Below are 20,722 nucleotides of genomic sequence, written 5' to 3' on the forward strand. Positions count from 1 at the left end.
TACATTCTGGCACGTATTGATCATGAACGAGACACCCTGTGTTGGGTTTGATGCATACCCTGATAGTTCCTCTCACTGAATCTGTGCAAACCCAAATATGAAGTAGCACTGAAGAACCCATGTCCCCTGTTTTTCAAACGTGAATCCTTTTTTTTTTTTTTTTTCTTTTTTCCAAACCTTCCTTTTGGAAGCAGGAAAATACAGGCTTTTAAAACCAAATGATACTAGATTTTATGTTCCTGCCAATCAAAATCACACAAAGTATTTAAGAATTTCCAGTGCTGACCAAACCATAAAACTGAATCAAATTGAACAATGTATTTTTAAAATGTAATTTGATACTATTCATTTAAAGTTGAACACAGTCTGAACATTTTTTTTTTACCCCAGGAGCAACGGAAACTGAGATACTCAAGAAGAAGTGAGACTGTTAGAATCAGGAGGACCGGTCTTCTTTACAGGGTAACATCTCAGATTTGTCATTAAATCAGCAGCATTTACAAATATTTTCTTATGATACAGATTCACATAGCCTCTGCAATACATTAAGATACAGCAGAAGTAGTGTTAAACAGAGAGGAGAGAGGAACCATTGAATCAGAAATAGCTCGGGCTACAAAAGAGTGAAAAGCAGGGGAGAAACAGAAAAAAATATTATTTAAGGTCTATTTACAAAAGTTGGAACAGAGAAAAGCATAGCATTCATACAGCACCATAACGAGCACATACGTACAGATCAGTTCTTCACCCACTGCCAATTTGACACATTTTAAAGTGAATTTGCAGATGTAGTGTTGCATGAACCCTTTCAACAAGCCTATATGGAGGAGTGTGAGTTTGCAAAGGTTCCCTGAAGCAGTAATATACACCGATTCTCTGTGAGTGTCGGCATCCAGTTCTGATTCTTGAATATGTGCACATTCACAGTCTGGAGATGTGGTGATCTGTCCTTTGACCTGTTCAGAGGTTGACTCGAGTAACAGGTGGGACTTTGACGTATCGTACAAACTCACACTTTGCCCTCTCACCATGTGTTATAAAAGCTCTCCTTGCTTTGCTAAGTGTGGTCCAGCTGACATGCAGTGTCCCACTTTAAGTCTGACGCTCTTCAAAGCCACACTTATCAAGTTGCCTGATCTTTACCCTCTGACACCCATGAGATCAAAGATCAGTCTGTGTAGTGTGTCTGTAAAAAAAAAAACATTGTACAAGAAGCTGGCAGTAAAAGTACATGAATATGCCAGCATCAGTTTTGGGGATTTTTTTTCTTTTACGTAGTAACGGCTGTGAAAGAGGGCAACATGGAACAAGGAACCACTGTGTCTGAAGATGACTTTCATATTCATATATGTATGTATATATATATATATGTATATATATATATATATATATATATATATATATATATATATATATATATATATATATATATATATATATATAAAAACACACATATATATAAAAGTCCGGTCACACCCATAAAAGTACTATGAAATCTTACAGCACAGGAGCTGTTGCAGATTACAACTACCAAGGCAATGACCAGTTACTGCTGACATCCAAACAGCACTTTTATGGATGAATACGTCAAACTAATAGCAGTTCTAAATTCCTGTTTCAAAGGTAGCGGAAAGGAAAATGATCTGGATGGTTGTATCAAATTATCTCCCCTCAGATCATGTAAGGCTGCAGTCTGCCTCATTGTCATGCTATGTTAGCCACATGACGGCATGGCAACCATCGCATCCAAAAAGCCAGTGTATCCATGGCCTCTTGGCCTGGTAGTTGCAGTGGGGGATTTTGGCTCATCTGGTAAAGAAACAAACTTCCAAGCCTGAACTTCCAAGTGATCTGACTTCGCACAACCAGTTCTTTAAGGCATGCTAGCTGGACTAGTCATCAGAGCGCCAAGCTTATCACCAATTACGTGCTTGTGTGGGTATCATTTACAGGAGCATGTACAGGAGGGTGATTCTATCCCTCCAAAATGTTTTCGGCTCATAGTAAACACAAACTTTGATGCAGCTGAACACAGGCGGTTCAGAGACTCGTAAGACTCCCAAGCCTTTAAAAAACAAAGATCCACTCAGGTGACTCTTCCCGTGGATACGAAAACGAGCGTGAATACATGGATTGTCAGCACAGCAAAATGTGAAGGATGTGTGACTGTGGACATTTCAGGGATTTTTAAGTTTGTTTTTGAGCATTTTTAATCACTATGCAGATGCTCCACTGCTGTGAAAAAGACACGCTCTTTTCTTTTGTTTGCTTCGTGTTACAATCATGCAGCATATTTAGAGAACAGGAGTGAGTAAGACAATGTCAGCAGGGAGAGACTAAAAAAGTGTTTTTAAATCCACATGTTGCTTAGCTGCAGCTGTTGACTCCCCCCCCACGTGGTATTCGACAAAAAAAGTGGCATAAGTGTGAGACACAAAGTACACACCATTCTTGAATGCTAAATCCGTCTTAAACAGCTAGCGCTAACAGATTTGGTATGCAAGCAATTATTCACATTCGCCTTCCTGCAGAAGCCAACCACCAGCAAAGAAAGGGAGCGTGAAGATCAAAGAACAAGTTGCAACCATGGTTCCTAACTCCTTTGCACACATTATTTTGGTGTCATTCAGGATGCAAAAAAAAAAAAAGAATACACACTATACAGAATACAAAGTGCATTAACTCACCCCATCCCACCCTGCCTGATGACACACACCTACTGCAAATGCATCTTGGAACACTCAAAACCAAGATATAAGGGAGGCGGTAGAGCAGAGTGTGCAGAGGGGGCGGAGCTGTGCGTGGTGGAAAGGCAGAGGGCCACGGCCTTGTGGTCACCAAAACCTCCATCCATCCCACCCCACCCCGCCCACATACAAGCAAATGGAGTTTTAACTTATACAACTCTGCCCGATATGTTAAAGCCAGTGGTGCCTGGGGATGAAAAGGGAAGCGAGAGGAAGGGGAGGTGGACATATCTGGGACACAGGTGAGGTGGAGAACGGACAGTTCCCTGGAGTCCCGGGGAGCCGAAGTTGCCTCTGCGATGATGAAGGCTAGCCAGCTAGCTTGCTGGTCACCAAGGACGACTTCCTCTGTGGTAGATCCTGTGGCGTGGGGATGTGATCGCCGGTCACCAGGTTCTTGTCGGGTCCCGCCACAGGAAGCTGCTTGTTCTTCACCTTGGCCTTGGCCATGTTGTAGTCACCCGAGTCAAAATACTTTTGCTGTTTAAGCAGAAAGAAAAAGAGCATTCTCACTTTTGGCACAACAACACAACTTTGACTAATTCATACACAACTGCTGTGGACACACACATCAGCAATGGACTGGACTGTACATGGGGTTCTGAAAGAACCCTTGTTTTTCATGTTTAGTTACATTTATTTTAGTATGGCATTACATAACTATCAATCATTTTCTGATGGTGTTGATGAGCTCATGATGAAATACTGCAATTTCTTTTTGCCCTTTTCCCTCAGCCTGCCTTGGCTACTCCCACTCCTAGCCAGTGATTTCCCACGTCTCCCAGAACAACTTTCAGCAGCCTCCAGGGGGACAACTTATCTGTAGCATACTATATATGTGGAGGTGGAGAGAGCAAACGCTTTCCCAGTCATGGAAATGCGAGAAAGGAGAGAAAGAGAAAGAAAAGCATTGGTTCTCTGCTCTCCTGCTTAAAAATATAAATGATAAGTACCCCCATCATACAGCTGGCCTTTCACATTCTCCCACCGTAGCTTCACTGAACCCCGGTCTCTGGTCAGCGGTTAAACATTTCTCTCTCTGCTTTGATGGATTTAGCCTTGAAACGCTGACAAAAACTTGCTTTTCAGTTGGAAGAGACATGCAACCATTCTATGTTTAAAATTGCAGATGTGTTCCTACATGTGAAAGAAAGTGAGACAATGAAGCCAAGATCTGTCTGTGCCTTGTTTTCAAGTTAGCCTTTACGTGGCTGCATCTGCTAAAACAGTTAGCAGCAATTATTTTTATTGTGTTTTTAAAGTTTTTGGTGTTTTTAACACACTTTTTGGGTCGAGTTTTTCATGAGACACAATCCTGTCTCTAAGTTGTGACCAAAAACATTGCAACCAACCCCCTTCTGTAGTCTCTTCATCAGGAAGTCTGAGCCACCAGGTTTCTGGCCCAGGCCAGGGTACTTAGCCTTCAGCTTGGCCTCCTCGGCTTTCACCGGGTTTGTATTCTTCTCCTGAGAGTCCTGTCGATACAAGAAGAAAAACTGACATCAACAATATTATTTAGCAGGAAACAGGACCAGAAAGAGTCATCTGCTATGGCCTCAGGAAACTTTACACATAACTGGAACAGCTGGTAATTTGACAGGCACTTATTTATGGTCATCCAACAATTCAAAAAATTCTGGTACTTTTACAAAAACAACGTGGTGTACGTGTTGAAATCTACAGTGGAGCAGAGCAGCACTTAACTTAAAATATCACTTTTAAACCTCCTGAAATTTTAACCCACTTGTGTGAAGTGGGCTAAAATGTATGACAGTAACTTGTGGGAGCTGTAGATACTTCGTGATGGCATGAGTCACAGCATGACCATTCTCCCGTTGCAGTCTCATAATGCTACTACACCTTAGAGACAAGAGCTGAAGAAAACAACTGCAGAACCGTCTGAAGGATCTTTATACGACCATTTCTTGTTTGCTATTTTTGAATATGAAGAGTTGTACATAAAACCATCTGCATGCTTCTATAAAACAACTCAAATTCTTGCAGAAGAATGCTCTCTGACCCTCACAAGGCATTTAGCAAAGCTGCTTATGTTAAACCATGACTGTAAAACAATACAAAGTTCAGCACTGAGAACCTTTATGTACAATGTGCCCATAATTAAATTAGATACACATAATCAATGTTCTGTACTGTCAAATCATTAAAAGTAATAAACTCATAGCTAGTAATGCGTTTATAACTTTTAATACATTTGAGCAGATGTCCTGAGTTATTGGAAACATTTTCTTTCTTTCAGTTTAATGTGTTTTCTACCATAAGCAACATTTATCCTAAACTATATAATTAATTTCTGATACAATGAAATAATTTACTGTGTACTTGTGTGTGTTTTTTTTTTTTTTTTTTTAAAGAAATAAACCGTAACTTTGGATTTCAGGGAAACAAACTTTAACTTACAGGTGTGGCTGAGCACTCTGATGGAGGCGGCTGAAGCATGAAAGGCCCATTTATTTCGACAACCTACGTGTTACTGTTGTTTCTGCTCAGTAATTCTAGCCAGACTGGTAAGACGCATGTCATTAAAGTCCTTGACAGGTAAGCACTGAGCTCACAAAACTGGGCCACACCCTTGTGTCAAAGGTTTTTAGTACTAACAAAACACTAACACTAAGAAATTAAATAGCAAAATCTATATAGGGCAACATGGGACAAACTACAAAAGCCATTTATGCACACCTTGTATGCATATTAGGAGCAAATGGTGCATGGCACAAGCCTACTTCAGCTATGGAGTCAAGATAGGGTACTCGTCCTGTAAAGCTTGCTGAAGCACGGATAAAATGTGACTCAGGACACAGAAGCCGATGAACAGATTCCCTAAGGAGGAGGGGGAACGTGTGGCACGGAGTGTGCTGATTCACTTAGGTTCATGGCGAGAAATTTATGAGTTACTATATTCGGTTTCAATGCAGGGAAACTGCAATATCCAACAACGCATTCACTGTGGAATCACTGTTTGAGCTTCAAACTGTTACATGCAGAACTGTCAAATTTCCCTCAGGTAGAGATCCAGGATCTATTTGACACCTTAACACTCTGATTAGAGAGTGATGTTGTATCTACTTGTTCCAGCATGTTATCACAACTGTATATCACACAGTGGAATAATCAACACCTGCACACTTTCATGTTTAAACAAAGTGTTAGATGCATTATTGAATTTGGCACATTACAAATATTTGATGAATGTAACAATAATGAAAATAAAATGCTTCTTGAAAGAAATTCAGATTCAATTTTGTTTTCATTGGAAATTGGAAATCACGGGAATGGGCAATTTCCTTTCTCTGCAGCTTATGACAGGTAAAATGCATTATTTTTCTGCATCAACATTTTGTATTGAAGCCAAAATATAACAGAAGTCTGACTTTCAAACGTCACAATATGCACCACTTAGATTTTAGTAAATGCTGGGCAACACATCCTGACCTGTCATTGCCACATGTCTTTTAGTTAAAGCAATTTAAATTTACGGGTTATCCAATCAAACAAAACATAAGATGGCATTTCTGCTCAGATGATTAAAAATAAACATATTACCAAAAACTGTACTGTAAGTTTTTCCATCTGACACTTCATAAAAACATCATAATCTAAAAATAAGCTCTTTTTCATTGTTTTTTTTTTGTTTGTTTTTTTTTAAATTATCTTTACTGTTAGTAATACATTCAGGCATTGTAAGGGAAGTTGTCACACTTGACTAAAAAGACATGATGTATATACAATTTGATACTTTATTAACCGATATCTGGTGATGTCCTGAACCAAAATATGTAGTTCTTGGCACTGCATGCAGAGGAAAACCCATACTGCAACTATTAGGACAAGGCATGTTCCGTGCGCTTTGTAAAATGACATTACTTCACAATTTTTTTTAAGTGTATACACTTAAATGTTTTGTGTTTAATGACTGCAGGCTGCCAAGAGCCACGTTACCAGCACCCCCAGTACAGACCATTGAGGCCCAAGCTGCTGTGGGCTCACCAGCCAATGACACAAGACAAGGGACAAAACAAAGTGACAGACAAGCTTGCTGCAATGAATCGAATGACAGCTAAAGCCAATGTCATGATTACCACACATCTAATGGGTTTTAACAGCTGTACGTGTAAAGTCAAGAGTTATTCCTTGGTTTGATGCTGCACGAAGCTTAATACAAACACTCGACTTGTGCTAGCTCTTATTAGCCACCGCTAGTTAGCATGCTCGGGGGTTAACAATTAGCAACCCACCTGTTTTTCGTCCTCGTAGTCCACTTGCGTGTCTGAGTCGAGGTTTTCAGACGACATTGTCTGAGTGTGGTGGATAAGTGGGTGCCCTGTATGTCACACAACTTAAAGGGGGTTGGTTAACTGAGGTACCGTGAGATGTACCTGCACTGGATCTAATCCTGCTTTTCTGAACACGACTGCTCCCCAACAAAAATGGCGAAACGAGATGTGACATCATCATAAGAGGGGGCGGTTTTACTTGTGAGTGGCATATACAGTAGCCAATAGGGAAGTAATCATGTACCTAAATAATCCAATAGGATGCAAGTAGTTAAGCAATCCTGTGTGATTGACACCTTATTGGCCAATAGATTTGTACACTGGTTGCTGTGAGTGATGCGGGGGCTGCACTGCACTGCATCAACACAAATTACTTAGTATTGTTTGTCTTTTTTTTTCTTTAACCCTGCCAAATCAGATCAATATTTTATTATCAATCTAATTTTGTTGCCATAAATGTAAATTCCCAAACAAAAAAACCTCCTTTTTAATCTTACCTCCATTAGCTGGTTAGCTCCTGTTATCTCTGGGTTAGCTCAGTAAGCCCTTGGCTACAGGCAGCTCGGAGTTCGGTCAATGTCAATCATCCACCCTGACGCTCACAGCTCCACCTCTCAGCTCCACCTCTTTACCCATATTTGTATTTACCTAACGAGACGACACGCATGCCCCTGCCAAGATGGCGATGGTAGGAACCTCCCACCGAGCTCTTCACAACCTACGGGTGACGTCACGGAGGCTACGTACATCTCTTTACGTCCATCTACGTCCATCAGTCTATGTAAATAACACACAAAGTAAATTTGTGATTTGATTAGATTTAACAACACGTTGTATCACACTGATAGACAATCCTCCTTTCTACCATGTTATTACTGGGCTGTTACATATTTTGCCTGTACTTCCAAGTCACACTCCCTGCGATGTGATGGGCTTTTTGGGGTGACCCTGTTGCTACCTGTCAATCAAACAATTACCGGTATCCACAGCTAACACTGAAAGGTAAAGGCTAAGATCATTATTTTAAAAGGATCGTATTAGATTGTTTTTTTTTTTCCTTCCTATTTATATATGCGTGTATTAATATCAGATGAAGGTAGGAATTACGCTTATTTTAGAATGTTTTTTTTTTCTTCTTTTTCTAATAAAGATAATTAGTCAGCTAGCAAGGTGTCTTAAATAGCACGTGATTGCTCGAGTGTTTTTTTTTTTTTTTTTTTTAACTTTAGCTGGTCCGTGCTTTTCCAATATTTCTTTGCTTTTGCAGATCTTGTGTGGATTTAGTCTTCCCCTGAAGTCATGGCATGTGCACAACAAGTGAGGCCTTCACAGGTAAAAAATGAAGATAACCTGACAAGCTAATGTCATCGAACTAGTTAATAACACAAGCTAGCCTGTGACTGCATAAGAAATGACGAAGTAAAACTTTTTCACAGTGAAGTTTTACATTATAAATCCAAATATGTTTTTAATATAATTTTGAAAATGTTTTAATATATCTGTGCTGAGTAATTTTCTTTATGTTACTGTAATTTTAACTTCCTAATTAATTAAATACTGATGCAGTTCTTGATGTTTTGCATTAAAAATTCAAAGTACGATCTTTATTTTACTATAAAGCCAGAGCTTTTAGGCATTTGTCTCCTATTTAATCACGAGTTTATCATGTTTACCGCGAAGATAAACCTGCCAGGTGGAAAAAAAAAGTGTTTTTGTTTATATTTAGGAAACAACAAACCTATTTGTATTCATTTGTATTTGGAAAATTATGTGCAACCTGCACTGTTTTGAACACATATAATACATATACTGAGTACTTTTTAGTGAAGTCTTCTACTTTTTCACTTTAGATAATGGTGAAAGTACTAATTTGCTCTACTGTTTCTCTAAAAGTGTCAGACAAAAGTAGCAGAGAAACAGGTGAAGATTACATTTATAAAAAATTATGGTAATGCTTTACATGATTATAAAGTCAGTAAAAGCTTACACTGGGAAGAGAGAGAGAGAGAGAGTATGTGAATGGAAATAATGATACACAGTCTGAGAAATAAGATTTCATTTTGAATTTTTAAATAAGAAAAATAGAGGCTATTTTATTAGGATGACTAATCAGCACTGTATTTGGTTAATTTGTCTCACTGATGCAGGCCCAGCTGTTGCCTACCGAGGTTGTCTCCGAGCAGCAGTCCTTCCTTCTTGTGAAGAGGCTGCTTGCCATTGCAGTGTCTGGCATCACATATCTGAGGGGGATTTTTCCAGAGAGAGCCTATGGGAGTAAATATGTGGAAGGTGAGATTTATTATCTCTTTTTTCTTTTCTTTTTTTTTTTTTTTTAACAAATCTGTTCACCATTCTTGTATATTTACATACAAATTTCTTATTTACTTTTTTCTTTACAGATCAGCAAGTGATGATCCTCAAAGGGGAGCGCGACTGTCCCGGTGCTTCTCAGATACTTAATTGGTAAATTACACTTACCTGACACATGCTAACCAGAGCTTAACTCCTTATGAAAAACAAGAGAAATTAGGAGTGAACTTAATAAAGGAAAGTAATCAAATAAAACCATCTCACTCTCATTGTTGGATTAAGAATGGTTAACATGCAAACTGTTAATACTCTATTACTGTTAATTATTATAAATACAGAGCACAAAATAAAAAGTCAAAGCCAAACGTCGATGTTTCTGTATTGAGGTTAAATGAAAAGCATATACAGGAGACTTCTGTAGCTCTGAGTGTAATTGTCAAGTCGACAAAGATTTTTCTTTTCAGTTTTTATATAATTTCTGTCATTCCTCTCTTTTTGATTGTGTTGTGCTCTATTGTATAAAATGGAGTTTTGTTTTCTGTTATGACGACTCAAGGCTCGCTGACTTGATTGCATGTTGGAAATTAATAAATAAATAGTTTTCATATATCTCTAGGATGCAAGGGTGCTTTGATGCCATCCAGAAGAAATATGTAAGCAAACTTCTTTTTCTTTTCCATAAGATTGGTAACATGCACCTAATTGAGTTATTATGGCTCAGACAAAATAAGTCAACACAATCAGCAAAGTATACAAGTATTCATGTTTTTTCTTTTTCTTTGTCATGTAGTTGTTAATGTAGTTATTTTGTGTTTATTTATTTATTTATTTTTTTATGTTTTGCCCCAAACCAGCTGCGGACAGTTATAATGTCTGTGAGTATTTTACTAATCTTTAATTGTGGTCTTACTGCATGTTTGAATTGAGATACACACGTTAAGGCAAAGTTTTCCAGCGTCTCCTTACCCCTTTTTGGGTTTTGAAATATTCAATATTCATTATGTAACTTAAGAAAAGACAAACAGAATATTTGTGGTGTTGATGTTTTTCTATTTCATCTTTTTTTTAGATTTATACTGACCCAGAGAACCCCCAGGTAAAGGTCCTTGCTGTCTTAAACATGCTTTTAACCGTCCGCATGAGGACTTTATATGCATATACAGCATTTGTCTTTTGTTCCGTTTCAGAAAGTGACAGAGTATTACCAGTTTAGGATCCAGTACACTGCAGGAGGGGCACAGATGGATTTTGAAAGGTGTTTTCATGTTTAACAGTTTGCTTGCACCGACTGACACAAGAAAGAGAACACATAGATGATTTATTAAACCAAAAGAAAAAAGCATTATGTCTGTGCATCATGTAATAAAAAGCTCAACAGCTGGTAAGATTGCATGAATGGTGTGAAATGACACCATCTGGACTAAATTTGAAAGGAATCCCATCCTGTTTGGCTTGACACTCTTGTGTAACATATGTTTTACTGAAGAAGCTACCTTCTACTTTCACAGCACCACTGTGCTACAAACATGTGGAGTACTAAATGTTGTGTTGCAACGCCACCTGAGCACTTGTCAGATTGTCACTTATTACAGAAAGAGACTCCGTTTAGATCTCACCACGGAAATGATTATTTTTAACATGTTATGGAAACTGGGGAAAGCAATTAAAATGGCAGCTTCATTCAAGCAACACTGGCTTGACGGTTTGTGTTCTCACTCTGCTCGTCTTCGTCTTCAGTAACAACAACGAGAATGCGTCGACATTGTCATGCGGAAACACTAAGAAAGCCGTCATCCTGCTGGTGAGGAAGCTGTTCATACTGATGCAGAACCTGGGTCCTCTGCCAGAAAATGTTTGCCTCAACATGAAGCTGGCTTATTATGATGATGGTAAGACTTCCCCACAGATATATGAAGTAAGATGGTGTGTTAACAATGTTTCAAAGCTTCTAACAGTCATTGGTTTATCTGAAGTGTCTTACAGGTTGGCTTTCATTTAGAATATTACGGAAATGTTATCTTTGTTGTATTCAAGTGTTAAATTCAATTATATTAAAAATATATTTAATGTATGAATTTGATTTTGGAAGATGAAATGATCATTTCTGTAATTAGTTCCTGCTTTTTGTTGTTTATCTGGTTGTAAATACTCTGCATGAGTGATGACAGTTTTTAAGCTCTTATTCTCAGGGGTGTAGGATCACACCAGCATGATCACATCATTTTGACTTTTCAAAGAGCCGTAATAAAAGAAAAATAAAAGAAAAACATGTCTCCCAAAGCGCTGCTCTTAGCTTCACTCAGAAGTGCAGATTTGGCAGACATTTGTGGGGTTGCATGGGATGGTTTTGCATTTCTTTTGATATGTCTGTCTTTTTTTTTTGTCATTTTATCACAGATAAAGTGGTCAAAGCAGCTGAACCTGCAATTTCTTTCAAAACCCTTTCTTTTTTTTCTTTTTTTAAAATAATTTTTTGATTTACTGTTATTGCCAGTATGTTTATAAAATAGTTAATGTGTAAAATAATTAAAAGATTTTATAGGTGAAGTTGTTCTGGGAAGAAAGGATGCCAAACTTGTATGGTAAACACTTTTGGGAAGTAAAGAATTGGGGGGGGAAAAAAAAAAAAAAAAAAAAGATGCCAAAATAGGTTTAGATACTTAATGGTTAGAGAACTACCTCTTTATGACCATTACATATTTTTCTTTGCTTGTAAACTTGGAGGAAGACAAAGAAGTAGTGTCTGTTTAGGTGATTATATTTTTAACTTCACCTTGAGCTTTCACAACATCATAGTCATTGGACCTTTGAACAACATTGTCCAGTGTGTCAAACCTGATCTGAAACTCACTAAACAGGCTACTAGATGAAATAGATAAAATGATCTCTTTTGAGACTTTAAGCAGGACCAGACAGTGTCCTTTTCAGTGTTAATCATGTTTGACTGTATTTGTCTTTATGTTTGCATCTCTCCAGTCACTCCTTTGGACTACCAGCCCCCAGGCTTCATGGAGGCAGATGGCGGCATCATTGAGTTTGAGCAGGAGCCGATCAAACTGACCATGGGCGAGGTGGCCACCCCATTCCACTGCGTGAAGTTCGACATGGCCACAGAGAAGCAAAGAATAGAGCAGGTGCATTAGAAGAGGTGCAAAAAAAGGAAGATGGAAAATGCCAAAACCCATGTGGAGACATTTTTATGTGGGAAAAAGTTTTTAAGGGTTCAACTTGGTCTCATGTTCAAGAAGGTTTCCAGCAGTCAGGGCTCCCAAGAGCTCATTTTATAGCTGTGTTTAATTTCTGCAGGTGGAGGAGAGTATCACTGCCAAGGAAAAGTGGGTTCTGAAGATGGATGAAGACCAGATCGTAACTCAGGTTAGTGTGCCACTCAGATATTTTGTCCTTTTTCTAGTCTCCATGGGAACAGTTATCAACATGCTACCTATGTTTTAGGTGATTATATACGTGTATACCTTTTTTTCTTCCCCCGTGCTTTTCTCATATATTTATATACTTTAACAAAGAATTCATTTTGTGAAATGATTTAATTGAGAATCATAACTTAAAATGTTTGTTTTAAACAATAACAGAGTAACTCAGTGATGGTGCTTCCTGCCCTGGTTTGCCTTCCTGTGCATTCATTCAGTGTTTTTCCCTCCTGCAATAATCTCAGTTGGGAATGTATTTACTGCTTGAGACCACAGGCATGTGACATGAAAGCATGTCAAAAATGTTTATTGCATGACAGCTGCCAGTGCTGTAACAGGTTTCTGTCACTAACAGGCTCTTCTAGATATTTCACTTATTCTTGTCTTTAGCTTTGTGATTTTGTCTTTTTTTTTTCTACTGAAATAATCCAAACAAAAATCTATTTTTATTTTTAAAAAATCCTAAAACTTCTATGTGATGAGTAGAGAAATATCTACCCATATCCTTTATTTAGCTTGTTGTGATCTCACACATGGAGATGCATTTATACGTTGGGTGTAAGCTTTTTTTTATTACATGGCAAGGTTCAGTTGAATTTAAGTGATTTTCCATTACAGACAGTACCCCGCTGACATAGTTGTGATCAGCTCTAAATTATCGCAGTGACACAGAGATGAAACGTCACTGTGTCTATGAGTTTATGATGTTACATTGATTTTGCAGACGTTTTCATCTTAATTACGGGCAGGTTATTGCTCTGAATGAGCTCAACTCGGATGTTAAAAAATGTTATCATGCAAGATCTTTTCTTTTCCAATCTGCTGTGTTGGAGAATTTTATTCAAAGGGTTTTTGAGTCAAAAGTTTGATGTGAATCAGTGGACAGAGCATGAAGCAGAGTCTTGACTAACATTAAGTGCAAAATGCTCAAAGGAAGACTATAAGTGAGCTTGATGAGTCACAGTGTGCTATTATACTGTTGTTCTTTTAGTCAGTGTGATTACGCTTACTGATTGCGATAACACGTTTTAACCTTTAGAGCATTGACCCCAAAGAGGTGGAGGAGCATCATGAGGAGTCCACAGACCTGGATGAAACTGGTAATTAATACCTAATATAGTCTTCAGGATTCACTTTGATCTTGGATGTGTATTAATATGACAAAAGTCTCTATAATATGTGACAACACGTGTTGTTGTTTTAAAATTAAAACATCTTTAAAGTTTGCAAATATATGTGATTTTTTTTTCTATTTTTCATGGTTCAAGAGATCCAGATGAAGTGTCATGAGAGGATTGAGACTTGTAAGAAAGTCACAGAGGTACGCATGACAACAGCTTAACCTCCTTAAACATATGGTGAGCGTGTTACATGTCCAACAGGTAAAAGATGCAATGGACAAGGCATAAGTGTGCTTATTTATTAATGACTAAAACGTCCACCTCATAGATAATAATGACAAAGCTGTCCGTGCTTTAGAACATCAAGCAAATCTTTTTATAGCTGCTTTAATCATGCATGTCAACAGCTTTTGACACAAGCCGCGACACAAGAGGCAGGCTGTAATTGAGAATTCATAGAAATGAGGGTCCTCTTAGTAGGTCAGATATGCACAGTGGTTTTAAGCTCTGTGCAAACAGGAAGCAAAAGGCCACTCTGAGTGCACTTGAAGGTCACTTTTATTATGCACCATCTCTCCCCGTTCAGATGGACACTATGGTGAAGAAGACCTCTGATGTCGAGGTGGACCTGAAGAGGACCAGAAGTGGACGAATAATCAGATCCACATTGGTTAGTCTGCCACTTTTTACTCAGCTGTCCACAAGTCCACAATATAAAGTAACTTTGTGTTTAAAGTAACACCTTTACACGTGTCTCTTCAGAGTTTTCTGTCTGTTAAACATAAATAATGTGACATGTTTTTATTTTTGAACCACATATATTTGATCTAACCAGAAAAATAAGCTGTTTTAATCAGGTTTCTGCTCATCATATATAAGCCTGCTTAAGCGGTTTTCATTTCTTTAAGGTCACCTTAACCTTTAACTGGGCTGTTAAACATCAGTATGGACATGAGTTGACCCTGTATTTAACAATTACATTGATCAGACAAAAATGAAAATGACCTAATACCGTATTCTGGAGGGCACGCATGTATGACCTCTGGGAACGGCTACACTTGCAAAGTGTTGCTGGGAGAGCAAAGGTTTTTAAAAATGTCTGCGTGTTAACAGGAAACGAGCATGACTGTGATCAGCACGCAGCCGACAGCAGTGAAGGAAAAAATGGTAATAAACCTCTTGTAGCAGTTATAACATGGTTATAAACATGTGAAAGTAGCTTGTGAATAGCAACGTTTTGGATAACGCTTCTATACTTGTAAGCTGTGTCATATGATTGTGATCCACTTAACTAACAGAAGTCTAGAGAATTTGTGGATTACCTGAAAGCTCAAATCATTGTGAAGCTGTTAAAGGATAGATTGTCCAAACCATATTACATCCGTCCATACATTTATAACAACAAAAGCTAGAGCTGAAAATAAAAACTATTATTTTCTGGAGACCTAGGCTGAGTTTTGAAGTGGAAAATGCGTAGGGAACCTTGTTTGTTTCACAGCTCATGAGTCAGCTTTGATCATTATGGTTTTTTAGAGTGGGATGGTGTCTGTAAAGTGTGCACATAAAAATGTTGTGGTTTACTGAATGTCAGCGGCACGATTCTTCTGCTGTTCGCAGGTCTCTCAGTATGATGTTCAAAGCAGCCAGGAATCATCAGCTGCCCCCACTGCTAAGAAAAAGCGCAAATTCAGCGAGCCGAAAGAGCACTACTAACCTCACCGCTAACGCAGCTCTGCCACTGTTTTGTCTTTTGAAAACATGTTATGCTGTTTGCTTTTTAAAGGGGTTTCTCTCTGTTTTTAACATGCTTCAGAAACATTTGGAGGTTTGGATGTAATACTTATACTGTAGTAGTTCTGTTGGGTTTTGACATACACACATCAAATATGTTGCAATAGTTTCATATAAGTCTTCCTCATGTTGAAATACTCTGACTGAACAATGAAACAGTTACTTGTTTTGTCATGTTACAGGTATGCGTGCCTTGTTTGTTACAGATTTCAAAGAAATAAAAGAAAACCAAGTTTCTTTCTGGGTTTTCAGTGAATGGACACGATGAAGACTGTTGTTTTTGCACAAAAAAGCAAAGCTGTACTGAAGAACTGCTGAGGCTTTCATTACTAGTTGTGCATATTTTGAGTGCATATCCCTACAGTTGGTGTAGATATTTTAATTTAGAATAAGTGGTTTTTATTCGCATGCATGTGTTTTAATATGTTTAAAAGTATCTTAAGACCCTAGTGGCTGGAATAAATTAGATGATGTGAGCTAATGAAGCTCTCTTGGTAATGCAGAACACCGTGAGACGCCTGCCCATGTTTTTTTGAGTTGAAAAAAAGAAAACGTAAACGTCAGCTAGTTTCAGATCCCGTATAAATGCTCTCAAGAAAAAGAAAAAAAAGTATAACTTTAAAAAAACAGCCTCTGTCTCCAAAGTGCCTCCATTTGCATGTGAGGTGCCTTAAATGAAGCTGTTAAGTGAAAGTGGATTATATCTGTACACAGTGACCTTTGGGCCCAGATAAGGGCCCATCAGCAGCCTCCCGCCCAGCAAGCTGTGTGTTTTTAATCTCCTATTGTTTTTCCCAGAGAGAGGGACATTTGCTGATAGACTGCCTTAACCTACTGCAGATCAATACTGCAGGAAGCCTTTGTGATGCATATCCAAGCAGCCTTCCTTCCCATGTCTGCAGAGGGGGGGGGGAGGAGGAGAGACTCCATCAAATCAGTCCTCACTTCCTAACAGCGGTTGTGTCGGTCATCACATTTATTTCTGTCTGTGTTTTTTATGGGCATTTCTGATAACAGAGAGACATAAAGCAGGATGGTCTGGGAAATCCATGGTGGACAATACCCACTCACCGGTGCATTGACACTCTTTATGAACTGTGAAATGAACCAGGGTTACCTCACTTCACAGCCTGACTCCTGTGGTATTTCTCAACCCCCTTTCTATTAATTTAACAGCTGATGGTTTCTCCGAGTATTGATAAATGCTGAAATGTAGTAATGACTGAGGCCTTCCTCGCAGGTGGAGTTGCGTTCAATAGATAAGAAATATTCCAGTTAAATGCGTTACAACATTGTTTTGTGGAAATAAATTTGTTTTAAAAAAGCTCCCGAATGACAAAATGTGCCCAGTGGCTTGGAAGAATAAAAAGAAATGTGCAGTGGAACGTAGCTATCTTGATAAATTTCCTTTTGTGACAGTAAAAGCACTTGGATAAACACCTGAAGGTTCAAACACAGATATAGGCAACTTTTAATCACATTTTAGTTGAACGGGGAAAAAACCAGCATGGAAGTCTATTCTGAGGACACAACAATGTTCCTGTCAAGCACGTCCCAAATACCCAATGATTTTTAGAGAAAAAGAAATCTAAATTGCATTTTTACTTTGCCTCAGCCCTCAATCCTTCACTCGTATCCAAGGACTCTTCATCATTTCTGTACACACGCATCTCCCAGAAATGAATTCTGAAATTAAATTCAGGGACACACGTCCAGCAGCCAGTGTTAACAGATCAATCAGCTGGTCAAACAACAGGAGGGGCCCGCCGGACGCCACCGTAGACCAATCACGGAACCAGGTTCGGCCCGTCTTAGTCGATAACTCCAATTCAGGGCCGCCTATGTTCGTTCAAGGCAAGACGCACTGACAGGCTGATGGACAGACAGCCGCAGTCCATCCCAGGGCTCCATATAGATTAAAGCCAGCTTCTATGAGCCTATAGTTGTGGCGCTGTGATTGTGCCTGCAGGGCCTATAGGCCCCAAGGGGGGGCTGGGCTGTACAGGAGTTGGGGGAGGATCGAGGAACGGAGTGGACATCCAGCCCAGAGACCATGACCCCTCTGACCTTGCCAGAAGGGCAGCAAATGTTTCCGAGCTGATTAGCGCTTCCCCAGCAGAGTACCCCGCTCGCTGTTAACCCTTTGGAATCAGATAGTGGGCAGAGGTGCTGGAGGAAATCCAAAGGATATGTCATTCAGAAGATTTCTGGGAGAAAAGAGTCCAACATTAAACCAGGAAGTGTATTGCTTTGTCAAGACAGACAAACCTTGAATCCAATCACACTTCTCAATATTCTTATTCTTTCTATTTAATCATATAGAAAAGCCTTTCTGTTCTGCTTTACAGTAATAAACAACATTCCAATCCGCAAATATTGAGCTTTTTCTTCTATTGCATTTACTAAATGTCTAAAGACGGCTTTGCATCCAGCTTTAACACCATAATTCCAACTAGATGGCAACATTTATCCAAAATTGTGACTTATTTATTGCAGTATAGCACTTGGAAGGCCTTTTCAAGATTATAAATACTTCAACTTTTGCTAAAAATGTGCATGTTGCAGATGGGGAAAGAATCAAGCATAAAAGACAAACTAGATCATTTTGGATTCATGAGCAGTAAAATATATAGGATAGGGTTAACATTAAAAGAATGATGGCATATAAGTAATAAAGATAACGAGTTTTGCTTAGGAGAAGGAGAAGAATAAACATTTCAACCACAACATAACCTAAAAAAAAACCAGTTTTACAAGAATATTTAACTTTATGAGCAGGAATGAAGTATGCTGAACAACCACAAGAGGGCGATAAGTTGCCACGGGATGGCTGGCAAGACTGAGGCTTCCAAACCAAACCCTGGTGCCTTGCTCCTAAAAAGCATCTCCTCTCTCATGCGTGCCTTAATCAGCGCATACAGTTGTCCTCCGCACTGTACACACTTTAAAAAGCATGCATTCCCCCTGAACAGCCAAAGCAAGGCTATTCAACTTGTCTTTTGAGAGATGCTGCAGCGGAGTCAACAGTATTGATCCGAATACAGAATGATGAAAGGAGGGGAGGCTGTGAGCAGGTGGTGGTGGGCCAGCAGATCCGGGGATTTAGTCGCACACCGTGCATGTATGGACAGCGCTGTTGAGCAGAAAGGGGGACCGACACCTACTCAAAACAGATGCTCAAAGCAATGGGATGTGCCCCCATTGTGATCAGAGTAGACAGCTGAATTGTTTACCACCAAAGGGCCCTTTTCTTCAGCGCTGCACAATGGGGCCCCCACTGCAGTGACACACTGAGGATATCTGCAGGGGGGAGGCAGGGGAGGATGAGGAGTGTGTGTGCATCGTGTAATAGAGAGTTTGTAGGGTGAGCCTCGGACCGTACCCCCTTTTTATTTCCCTTTCTCTGTGCTCATATGGACCTTTCTGCACCCCCATCTCCTCTACAAAGCCCCCCAGAAAGTACCGCAGGGCAGAGGTTTAAATGTCACGCTTGGCCATCAGAGCGCCCAGCCCCCGGCTCGTGTCTCATTGGGGAAGCACGCCAAGAGACAGGGTGAGGGAGAGAGGAAAGCTGAGGGGAGGGAGACACTTGCCCTTGCCCCATTGTCCGTAACGATAGGCATGAGCTGCTAACTGACTCCAAATCAAGTGTATCCTCTCACCATGCGCCCTCGGCTTGTCCTGCTCCTGCTCTAACACAATGGCCCTCTGTGTTTTATTTTTCCAACCTTCCATAGGTGAATAGCAGCTTTGGTCATGGTATGTTTGACAGATCAGCTTAAAGGAGGCTGCGGAGTCTAAATTCAGCTGGCCACCAGGCTGAGTGATAAACACAGTTTGTCATCCTGAGACACTCAGGATCCGTCCACATTGCACTCCGGTGAGCTCTTACATGAGGAAAATCAATGCTAACTTTTTGCGTTCAGTCACATAAAAGGGACTTCAAAATGTTAAAGTGACTGGGGGGGGGGTGTGGATGGAGGGTGGATGAGGTGTGTGTTGGGTGGGGTGACAAAGTGTCAAGCTGAAATACAAGTACAGGACAAAATATACGAGCTGCTGGCCAACTTTATCCCAGCCCAAGGTCTTGCATCGTACTTTACCCACCCACAAGACTGAGTGTTTTATGTATCTATTTGTTCTAAATAGTGGCACACTTGACCTTGAAGGAAGATGTGTGTGCTCGTAGTATGGCCCGGGAATCATCCCTCCTGTCAGGGACGGGAGGGAGTGACCTTGAACCGCTGTGGCGCAGGCGTAGCTGAGTGCACAAACTCATTTAACTCCTGGGTTTGTTATCGACATGCTGTAATCGTTAACATTATGGATGATGAATAACTACTGACTGCCTTATACCTGCGCCATACGTCGCAGAACCACGTAGAATCCAGGCCAGATATGGGCCCGCAATGGCAGTGCTGATAGTCAGGTGACTGGAGGGCCACATCACTTAGACTTGTTTTTCCACCCAGTCATAGCGACAACTCATCAAGAGCACCAGCAAAGCACACAAAGGTGCTTAAGGACATAGATCACTTCTGTGCTTCATGCCTTGCCTTTTATTTTTTTCCACAGCACACATACCTCTGTGTGTACTCAGAAACACTTAACCTCAAGCATCAGCTGTTCAGGCATCTGCAATGGATTTTCTTTTTTCATTTCTGTATTGATCTTTTTAAATGGGTGGATTTACTGTAGTTTCTAAAAAAAAATCACAGAAATAGACCCAAAAAAATAGGCATTTAGATGTTCAGCAGCTAAAGCAAACATAAATGGTGAAGTGATTTTTTGAGAGAAGCCTGTAGACACTAATGTGAAGACATTTTCCTTGGGAAAGGACAGGCAGGGCACTTATCAGTTCCTTCCTTTAGAGAAGGAAGTTATAACATGGAGTTATAGCATGGTGTCCTTTGACAGTCAGTTCCAGGAACTAAACTCGAACCCCGGGAACTTAAAGTCACTTTGTGTGTTTGGTACAGTTTAAGTAAGGTAAATTAGCCTGACACTAAATTGACTCACAGCTCTTGAAAGGG

General features: G+C 39.7%; 2 protein-coding genes across 2 annotated transcripts; one reads left to right on the forward strand and one right to left on the reverse strand.

The window, feature by feature from the left end:
* Nucleotides 1-881: 881 nt before the first annotated feature.
* ensab (endosulfine alpha b) lies at nucleotides 882-7,180 on the reverse strand. Its single transcript, XM_079240687.1, has 3 exons — nucleotides 7,001-7,180; nucleotides 4,100-4,222; nucleotides 882-3,227 (listed from the first exon to the last, which is right to left on the reverse strand). The coding sequence occupies exons 1-3, from the start codon at nucleotides 7,055-7,057 to the stop codon at nucleotides 3,057-3,059; spliced, it is 351 nt and encodes a 116-aa protein (XP_079096813.1). The 5' UTR covers nucleotides 7,058-7,180; the 3' UTR covers nucleotides 882-3,056.
* Nucleotides 7,181-7,718: 538 nt separating this feature from the next.
* On the forward strand, nucleotides 7,719-15,611 carry hormad1 (HORMA domain containing 1; the record flags this gene model as incomplete). Its single annotated transcript, XM_079240577.1, has 14 exons — nucleotides 7,719-7,763; nucleotides 9,187-9,328; nucleotides 9,439-9,502; nucleotides 9,966-10,002; nucleotides 10,204-10,224; nucleotides 10,419-10,445; nucleotides 10,537-10,604; nucleotides 11,087-11,238; nucleotides 12,326-12,483; nucleotides 12,656-12,724; nucleotides 13,817-13,877; nucleotides 14,046-14,098; nucleotides 15,012-15,065; nucleotides 15,516-15,611. The coding sequence occupies 14 exons, from the start codon at nucleotides 7,719-7,721 to the stop codon at nucleotides 15,609-15,611; spliced, it is 1,047 nt and encodes a 348-aa protein (XP_079096703.1).
* Nucleotides 15,612-20,722: the final 5,111 nt, after the last annotated feature.

The sequence above is a fragment of the Telmatherina bonti genome (genome assembly GCF_933228915.1).
Source record: "Telmatherina bonti genome assembly, chromosome: 5".
Taxonomy (NCBI): Eukaryota; Metazoa; Chordata; class Actinopteri; order Atheriniformes; family Telmatherinidae; genus Telmatherina; species Telmatherina bonti.

What these genes read in the sequence shown, in the direction of transcription:
- ensab (XM_079240687.1), bottom strand. Translation starts at nt 7,057, where the DNA reads ATGTCGTCTGAAAACCTCGACTCAGACACGCAAGTGGACTACGAGGAC. An exon ending in ACTACGAGGACGAAAAACAG is followed by an intron (nt 4,223 to 7,000) that starts GTGGGTTGCTAA and finishes TTGTATCGACAG; the next exon opens with GACTCTCAGGAGAAGAATAC. An exon ending in TGAAGAGACTACAGAAGGGG is followed by an intron (nt 3,228 to 4,099) that starts GTTGGTTGCAAT and finishes CTGCTTAAACAG; the next exon opens with CAAAAGTATTTTGACTCGGG.